This window comes from Lampetra fluviatilis, chromosome 47 (genome assembly GCF_964198595.1).
Source record: "Lampetra fluviatilis chromosome 47, kcLamFluv1.1, whole genome shotgun sequence".
Taxonomy (NCBI): domain Eukaryota; kingdom Metazoa; phylum Chordata; class Hyperoartia; order Petromyzontiformes; family Petromyzontidae; genus Lampetra; species Lampetra fluviatilis.
The window spans coordinates 5,983,409-5,993,571 of NC_136321.1; the positions used below are offsets into that span (position 1 = coordinate 5,983,409).

Here is a 10,163-nt window from a genome sequence, read left to right on the forward strand (position 1 = left end):
GCAGATCCTGCATTTGGCGTGGGAAACTTACAAATTCCTTGTCTTGGATGCATTCTCGGGATCATTCGGGCAATTGCACAAGCTCGGGCGAAAATCCCGTGACACCATAACTTCCGGTGACCACATCAAACTTAAAAACGTTGAAGTTTTATTTTACCATCTAAGGCCCACTGAGCTATATAGCTCTTTTTCGGAAGCGACCTGGCACCGAATGAGGGCTCAACGATTTGGTTTATTGCGTAGAAATTAGTAACATTTTTTACCAGGCCCACTGAGCTACGTAGCTCTTTTTCACAGGAGCGACCTGGCTACCACGAATGATCGCCCAACGAAGTGGTTTATTACGTTGAAATTTATAGCAGCTAAATACTCTAAATGCACGTTTTCTAAATTTGGAGGGAAAAACCGGAGGACCCGGAGAAAAATCCATGCAACCACGGAGAGAACATGCAAACTCCAAATAAACCGGGTCAGGATCGGGATTGAACCCACGACCTCCTGTAAACCAGGAGAGGTAGTTAACATCTCGCCACCGCGGCGTTGCTGGGCCAGTACCGTACCTCCAGTGATGGTGGTGATAAAAAAAAAACATTATTTCATAGAGCTGTCAAATTATTCCCAGAAGCGTCCATCCCCACGGCTTCATTTTTAGCCAGTGAGCTTTTGACAGACACATCACACCACCGTCTCCCCCAGCTGACCCAACCACCCACTCTCTGGAGGTGCACATGATAAATTAAGTGTACCTGGCATGTCAGAATCCCTGTGAGCTGAATTTAACTCTGGTGAATCCAGGCAGACAGGCAGATGATAGGCTTTGACCGCAATGTCCACTGTATACATGTGACGGTAATGCCTGGCTGGCCTGTTCAAAGAAGGCAAGGCAGGGAGTTGACACTGCTTAATCACAATCTGGACACGGGTCCCCCCCCCCCCCACCGCGATTAAAAACTGTCTTTGAACTAGATACAATAATTATGCTTTCACGAAAAACCTTCACAAAAATATATTGAGCAGTGATATTTTTTGGGCATATTTTTTTTTTTATAAATTTCTTTCTGACTTGCTGATTATACTGCCATGCGGTTCTGGAAATCTGGATTTTTTTTTTTAATCAAACACACTGAGCAGTGCTCATGGACCAATTCAAAACTATATATTAAACATGTGTGGGGGGAGGTGGGGGGGGGGTTTGATCTTTTTATTTTTTCTCCCAAAGCGAATGCAACTTCTTGCTATCCGTGTCACGTCACGAGATGAAGTCTCCATTCGTGATGCACGCAGAGCTGCGCAAACCGTTCGCGTTCGAGAATTGGCCAGTGGAAGTGGAGATCTCAGAGCCCACCTCTGTGATCCCTTCGTGTGACCTCTGGTCCACACATTAAAGGGCAGCAATATCCTCTCGCGATCTGCGTCTGGGAATAACGTTCGTCGAATGAGAGTCGGACCGGTATTTGAATTTTTTTGCCCAATCAGGTATGGAACCAAATATGACGTCGTGGGTTCTTGATGCTGTGATTTGTGACCGGACTCAACTCCATTGATTCGCTACATGCGAGAAGTCAGTTTGATCACAGCTGCTCGCATTCAAACCCAGGACCACAGTGGTTCCAGCTTCAGGGCTCCTGACCTCTGAGCCACCCAGCCACCTTTAAATGGCTTTTGTCAGTACATAAATATCAGAGCAATTCACAATCTGAATATGAGTTCTGTATTAGGTAACTAGGCAGTTGAGATCAGTGATGCAGAATGATATTCGTTTGGAATATTGTGGTTGGCGTGGGCCTCGGTACAAAAAATAAATTGAGGGTCCTTGTTCAATCACCGCCCCATCCTTCCCAGCCTGGCACCTGGTTGCCTCCGGCCCGCGGGACGCTGTGCAGTTGCACCGTCTGCACTCCACTGCTGGACAATGCAGGCAACAACTAAAATCGCTACAAACGTTACATTAATCACAAGAGAGAATGCAATATGCGTTGGGTTGCAATTGTAAACCATTGCCAAATATGAGAATCTCCAAAGGAGTTTGGTTTTGGTCAGGTTTGAAATGATGAAGTGCATTCACACGTGACAGCCCCCTGCTTGAACACGAACAAACAATCACAAACAAACATTGGGATTATGTCAGCCTCTGTGGCTTCATGAAATGCTGACTGGGCAGACTGCTGCCACTGCCGCCGCTGCTGCTGCTGCTACTGATTAAACCACAACGTTTAAACTTATGTTACATAATCGGACAGAGAAGTACATTTAATACTGCAGTGAGATGAAAGGCACATTGAGAAATCGCTGCCGTACGGAGGACAGCAGTGGTCCATACAATCAATGTCATCCACATTGACAATCAGAGCCTCAGTGGCTGTGGTAGTACCACTGCCAGGTCATCACCAGGACACTTTGATTGATCTGTTTTTTTTTGTTTTCAAAAGCCCCACAACAACTATTGAGTGCAGGCTTCTGGGACTAATGTAATTGCATAAATTGGAATCCGTCTTCCGTTGAATAGACCATCCCACTGTAATGTTTTTTAATCGGATTCCAATTGTCGTTCGTGCAGCCGGTTTTGATTTTAATCAGTTTCCAATTTGTTAGTTAAATTTGTACGGGCCAGCCTTGTACGTGTGCGCGTCATTGTATACATGCATGCGCGTACGTATATTAGGAAGCCACTGGCGATATCCACTTTTAAATCTAGATTGAAAACTAATTTATTTAGAACTGCGGTTTGTGTTTAGTTTGCTGTCCTTCCCCCGCACCTCCGATTAGTACGGTTGGCTACGTACGGTGCGAAAGAAGTTCACAGTTGTTAGCGCACTACGCTATGAACATGACCACCCGAGTTCGATTCCTGGCTATGGCTAACATCAGCGGTGAATGTCAAAACCGATCCTGTGAAATCAGCCTTAAACATAATACCTCGTAGGACATATAAACATCAGAACTGGGGAGACAAAGGCAGCTGGGTGTGGTGCTGGCCACGAATACCACCCCCTCGTTTGCGATATTTACCTTAATGGGTGCTTACTGACAGCACTCGCCCGAACAGCCTGTGTCGACTACACGGGGCTTTTTGTCTTTGTGTGCATCTATGCATCTCTGCACACAACGACTTTATTAAGCATGCAGCGAGAGATGTAGCCCTGCTATATTATAGTATGTGCATCATGCTAACGTCGCGTATGTCGATTTAGCATGATTGAAAATGCTGTTGTGGGATTATGTCTACTTTGGTGGCTCTCCAAGGTGCCGAATGTAAATACTGAGCAAGAGATGGATTAAAATGTCATCTTGTAATTTCCATTGCATAACGCGGCATTAGTTTACCCCAAGTCCCTACACAGACATAGTGCCAGACCTTGTGCAAGCAGAAAAAACACATTTAATTCATTTTATTCCAGGCAATGTATCACCCACCCTATAATGTGTAATACTACCCAATGAATCCGTGTTGGTTTAGGTTATGCATTGCTGTTGAGATGATGCTAATGCAAGTTAGAGTATCAATAGTTTCATGATGAAATTCACGTGAATGGAGGTGGTAAAGAGATCGCAATTGTATCTGCCTGTTCGTAATTATAATGATGTTAGAGAATGAGGTCATGGTAAACAAAACAAAAATGTGAAACCGTAGATGACGACGATGATGGCATTACGTGTTCACGCCCCACGCAATTAGTATTGGGCACTGCTGCCAATGAAGCAGCAGCACCACCACCAAGTAATTGGCTTCACTGCTTGCATCGATGATCAACCAACAAAAGCCCAACAAATCCGTCAAACAACACTCCGGCCTCAAAAGGGTAAATACATAATACGCGAGATGCTTCGGGCAATGGCTTTTCTTCTTCTTCGCATAAGTGGTGAAGCAGCAGCGTGTTAGCCCCATTCTGTATCACAAGCACCCTCCGCCGCCTCCAGCGCGTTCCAGGTTTAGTTTCAGCTTTATTTCGTTTATCAAGGTGAGGACTCGGATAGCCTATTTTGAAAGAACGACCTGGGCCATGTGTCGGAGTCTTAGGTTTTTTCGGTAAAGTCACGTAGGTAAACCTACCTACGTGACTTTACCGTAAAAACCTAAGAGTATGAATCCTTGCAGTCACGAAAGCTTCAAATCTATAATCATGTGTCTGAGAGCAGTGAGCGGCGATTGCTGCTGTGTGTGCCTAATCCCCAATTGACGCCCGACACACAATGGCCAACTCTTGCAAATGAGGTCCGGGGCATCTTTCAGGTCAACTGAGAGGCAGACGGCGTTTAGCGTCATCATCATCATCATCATCATAATTAACACCCGCGGGTATTAACCAGGGCGGCAGCCGTTGCAATTCGAACCGTGAACCTCTTGCAAACGAGCGGCGAACGCGCCAACCACACAAGACCCACGTGACCGCCACAAGGGGAGGCAAATCCCCCCCCCTCCGTGCTGTGACAAGCCCGCCCCCGTGACGCGACTTGCACACCGACTCACTCCTCCGCTCCCCCCCCCACCGCTGTGGGAGGCCCGGGTCAACGAACGCAGGAACACAGGACCGGAGGATTCTTCTGGTGGTAGACCACCAGGCTTGCGAACACGCGGGGACGGGCACAGCGATGCCAAACAAAAAAGAGCAAACCGGCTAAAAGAGCGAGCGTATTCGCCGGATAACAAGAACGAACCTTGTTGGGAGTGCATCCCTTATAATCCGGTAGATGTACGTGACCAGATTTTTTTTTACGACTGCAACTGGAATCTATACTGAGCGCGCGCGCACACACTCGCGCGTTTTTGGGGTGGGTCTCATTCTTCAGGAGCGCTTTAAAATCCGGTACAGCTGGGAGCTGACACGTGCGCTGGGCCCATCTCAAAAGGCAATTGTAATTCGATGCTGAAGAGCTTCGAATTCATTGGAAAGTTAAATCCGAATTGCATTTCACGTGAAAAATAATCGGCCGCATTGTGCATGTGTGTGCACATAAGCTGATTTGTGGGGAGCGGTAGTGTAGCGGGCAAACGCGCTGGGCTACGAACCTGGCGACCCGAGGCCCATTCCCGCTCACGGCCACCAGCACCAGTGACGATTATCTGAACCGCTACTGGGCCTCTCCTAGGTCGACTCAGCCTCAAGTGAATACCTGGGGCGTGTGTTAAACATTGCCACTGGGGAGACAAAGGCGGGCGGGCGGGCGTGGTGCTGGCCATCCACCCCCTCGTGTTCCATGCCGCCTTCATTGGTCGCCAACGGCACTCGCCCCAAAAGTCTGTAAAGGCTATACTGGGGAGATGATGGGATTTGTATAGGCCAAATGCCTTCATCAGAACGTTATAAGCGGGCACGTGTGTATAGCAGCAGCAGCAGCCCGTTGTGAATTCACTACTGGATTTAGGTCACCCCATGCCGTGTCAGTCATGGGGGCGATGGGGGAAGCTCGTAAAATGCGGGTTGATGAAGCCTTCGGGAGAGGGTGGGGTGGGAGGGACCGGACAGTGACCGGTTCAGATATCACTCGTCACTGAAGTTAGCCGTGACCAAGGAATCGAACAATGTGCGCTGCTGGGGTTTCACGCTTCAACGGTGTGGCACGCTCACCGCTGCGCCCACCGCTCCAATCCGTTCAATGATGTACGCCGCACAAATGGATTGCATTACTAGCAAATGTTGTTGCAACGATGTATAATTCACAGCATAATCACTAATTTATTAACGCGCGATCTACAGGGCATGAATTATGCAGATTGCGACTTTGTCTCAGAGGTCGGGGTCATGCGCGAAGGGGTCAGATTCAAGGCCATCACAAACCCGTCTCTCTAAGCCGACGCTATTTTTAGACCGCAGATAAAGATTTAATTCAGATACGAATTATCCAATTTTGGGATTTGCCTCCATCCGCGCACACAGACACACACGCACACACACGCACGTCCTCTGGCTACTGTGTGCAGGAAAAGACCACGCATTGGGCAACATGTTCTGTTCTAAACGGACAACTCAGGATGAGGTACAATTTTAAGATGCTATATACGAATTACTAATCAAGTGCATAAAGGTATAAGCAGGGGGGAATGTAGTCACAGGTAACGCTTCAGCCCTGCAAGTGCTTGCCCAAAATCACGGCTGGCAAAACGAGCCGCAACTTGAGTGAGGAATAAATGGAGTCCCGATAGTCTATGTGGTACTTGTACTCGGCCTTCTCTTCCTTCTTGGCCAAGATATCTTGGATGAGGCGGGTGCCCTCACAGCAGAATGTGTACACCAACATAATTTCATCCGCATGCCTAACATTATACTTTGTATGTTTAAATGAACGTGGTGTACGCAAGAGATATTATCTGAATATTCGCACGATTCAATACAAATTGGAGTGAGGGTGTTAGCTTGGCTGCACTATGAACCAGGCGAGCAGAGTTGGACTCCCGGCCACGGCTATCGTAGCGGACGATATCTGCACCTCCAATTAGCACGGTTGGCTACGTACGGTGCGAAAGAAGTTCAACATACATACACTGCACTATGAACCTGGCTAGCTAAGTTATATGCCTGGCGACGACTAACATCAGTGGCGAGTAATGGCTGAACAGCTCCTGGATTTCCCTCTAACCCCCCCCCCTCACCCCTTCCAACAACTCGGACCTGGTCAGCCGTGGTGAAGTATGGTTAAACGACCCTCATGCACCGACGCTACACGGGGAGGGCATTCATCCAGCAGTGGTTTGGCAAAGCGCTCTCCTGTAAACATACACGTGCAGCAGTCCCTCTGTCGGTCCACTGCTGGTCGCGGCGAGGGATTATTTGACGACCATACTTCGCCACGCTGGTCAACGTGGGTTGAAGGCGATGAAAACGCAGCCTTTGTGAGCACGGTACAATGCAATCAATTATTTCGCTGGGCGCTGCCGGCTGCTGACAACGCATCCCTCCACAGGGTCGGTTGGCTTCACCGCTGAGTTTGAATACAAAGGCGCGGCCCTGCAAATCGCTTGCTTCACGGCACTGCTGGCGGATGGGCGTCTACTCCACTCTAAGCAGAGGACATTCGCCCGAATCACTGCAAGAAGGAAGGGATTTGGAGTATCCCACACCTCACCACAACCACGCGCGACCTTCTGATCGTGATTAATTCACTGTGGCTGTCCCAATGTGACACTGCTTGGGTGGACAGAGACGCGTGGTGGGACGTGGGGGGCGTTTAACACGAAACTCGCAAGATCGTCTCATCTGCCACGCCGGGAAAATCGAATAGAAACGGGCAACCCTCCGGTCTTGCGTAGGTTGCAGGCTTGTGTAAGCTACGTGCGCTAAACACATCCGCGGCGGGCAGAAACCCTTGATGAGAGCACTGTACTCTTAAGGCATCACGCAGAAACACGGGGGCGAGGAACAGGCGCACACACACGGAGAGCTTTGATCATGCTCTTAGTTATTTCGGTAAAGTCACGTAGGTAAAAAATGAAATTAAGATTAATAAAAATAAAATAATAAAAAATCACGACGTTTCGGAGGCAACACAAGTCTCCGTCATCAGGTGGGACCGTCACAGCCAGATTTGCTGCTTTGATCATCGTGACTACAATAAAGACATAGCGACGAGAGCTGGGATCTCTAGAAGAGCCGCGCAGATAGGAACAGGCGAATCTCACTCATTTGTACCAACTTGCCTTTGCTTGGCCTCTGCGCGCTTCCTCCCGTCCACCACCAGTCACAGCCTAGCTCCTGAAATCCTGGCCATCGGTCCGCTTCCCACACGAGCGGTGAATTATAATTGTGATGATAATAATGATAATGTGACAGTAGTAGTAGTAATGATGATGGCTATTATAATGGTGGTGGTAGTGGTGGTGATGCTGATGATTGACTGACAGCCTGGACGCGGACAGAAGGCATAGCTAACGTTGTTAAGTGTCCGAGACTCGGGAGTGAGTGAACGGATGAGCGTAGATTTGCCGGCTGGCGTGCGTTGCTTTAGGGAGAGAGAGAGAGGTGGGGGTAGGGTGGATATTTGGATCGTAGCCTTTGCCCAGTTGCCTTGCCCATGCTGGCTTACCACCTGCTCACAAACGTTACACGGAAGAGATTCACGAGGCGTTTGCCCTCTCTCCCTCACTCCCCCCCCGCTTGATTCTCAAGCACGATCAATGTAATGTGGGGCTCACAAACACATAAAAGCTCGCACGCCTTGCCCGCCAGCCAACAACCCCCTTTGTTCTCGCTGCACAGAAACAGTGCAACCACTAACATCGTTGCTTAGGTGATGGTGGTGGTCATATTGATGAGGTCATGATCATCTTTTGAGTATTAAGAAATTAATTTATGATGTTGTTGTTACATGTTTGAGGCATGTTCTCATACTCATCACTGTTCTATTGAGAATGATAATTCACTATGTAACACCATTTTTGTTCCTGGGTACTAAGTGTTATCTTTTTTATTGCTTATGCCTAAAAAGTATAGAAAATGGCTATTATTCCCCGCAAACTTTGCTTTTGTGACCAGGACTTTATGTGAACGAAAGACACAAATGCACACCGCGTTTTCTCAATGAAAATAGGTACATTTCAAAATATCATAGCCATTTTCAGTACTTTTGAGGCATAAGCAATTAAGAAATAACACTTACTACCCAGGAACAATTGTATTGTTACATTGTATAATGCTAAGGCAATGATTACGGCGATGGTAGAACAATGGGTGGGGGGTGGAAGGGGTTGATCATCCCTTTTGTGAAAATAATAGGAGAGAGTAATGATTATAATAATACAATAATTACTGTTTTTACTGTGATAATTACTATTTTGGGAACAATTCTAAATTGCACAATGTGATGATGGTGGTGGTGGTGGTGATAGCAATAGAATAATGATGCGATGATAATTATGGTTTTTGGAATAATGACAATTATGATGATAAAATTGGGTGGAAAACATAACTTTTTGGAGAATATTAACGATGACAGTGATGATCATAATGATGATACATTAGTACGCTCAAATGTGTATGCGTAATGATAACACTTCAGCTACAAGTTCACCACAAACTGGCACTGGCATTGATGCCATAGGTCAAGATCGAGGTCATTAAAATAAAAAATTTGCAACACAATGCTGACCGTTATTATTTGCAATAATTATGCGAACACAGAAGACGACAAACATATTGGTGTACTCATTGCAGGGTGAGTAATACACGCTATATCGTGTTGTGACTATAAACAACACTGAAAAACGATAATTATTAAGGCAATAACCGTAATGTCACTGTGATGATGATAACAACGATAATATGGATGATGGTGCAGTAATGCAATGATACGGATGACGACTATGACAGTGGTGATGATCATGCCAAAGATGCTGATGACAATGATCATTTTGACGATGCGATCGCGACAATGGAATGCTTGCAGTGGTTGTCACGGCGATGATTAGACAATGGTGAGACGAAGGTGATGATGATGATGATGACGACGACGATGATGTGACCACAACGATCGGGTGAAGGCAGCCAACCCCCCCCCCCCCTTCTCACCTGCTCTGCACTCTCATCTTGTCCGCTGCAGGCACAGCGCGCCCGATCAAGCAAGAACAGGGACGTCTGAGCCTGAATTTGCTCATCACTGAAATGCCCTCGCATCGGCTCGCTGGCCCAGCACCCAGACACCCCCACCAATCAGCCAGTGCGAGCCGTCACGGATGGTGGGTGGGTGGGTTGGGTTGGGTGCTGTGGGTCGGCGTGTGACTTCATGCGTGCGTGCGCGTGCGTGCGTGCGCGCGCGTGCGTGCGTTTCGTTGCGCGCGTTCGCTGTGAAGGACGGAGGCAAATGAATGGAGGTTTCTCTGCTCTTGGCTCTGAGCCCCCCCCCCTCCTGAATGTTGCACCACCCAAGGTTGTGGGCGCTCTCTCTCTCTCTTCTCATCTCTTCTCTCTCTCTCACACACGCACGCACGCGCGCGCGCGAACCGACAACATCAATGACGCGCGTACCCCCCCACCACCACCACCCCACGCTTCATGCGGGTACCTCTCTCCGCACGGATACACGTGTCGTATATAACAACACGATTATGGTCTCCTTGATTAACAGTGTACGGCGCGAGACGCGCGCGACGGCCATGGGATGCAATCTTCCCAACACGCCCACCGCTAATGGGCATGTCTGTATCGTTTCTGCAGCCCCAGCAGCAAAGTAAT

The 10,163-nt window shown here is 48.0% G+C and overlaps 1 protein-coding gene across 2 annotated transcripts in view; it reads right to left on the reverse strand.

The window, feature by feature from the left end:
* Positions 1-9,781, reverse strand: part of LOC144947902 (kelch-like protein 9) — a 66,438-nt gene extending 56,657 nt beyond the window's left edge. Inside the window, exons 1-2 of one of the 2 annotated variants that reach the window (XM_078877293.1) lie at positions 9,501-9,582; positions 7,634-7,711 (exon numbers count right to left, since the gene is read on the reverse strand). Coding sequence is in view for 1 of the 2 variants with exons in the window: in XM_078877292.1 (XP_078733418.1) it covers positions 9,501-9,586 (86 nt within the window). In the remaining variant the exon portion in view is untranslated. Of the gene's footprint in view, positions 1-7,633; positions 7,712-9,500 lie in introns of both variants that reach the window. The other variant, XM_078877292.1, reaches the window with a different exon arrangement.
* Between the last annotated feature and the right edge of the window lie 382 nt (positions 9,782-10,163).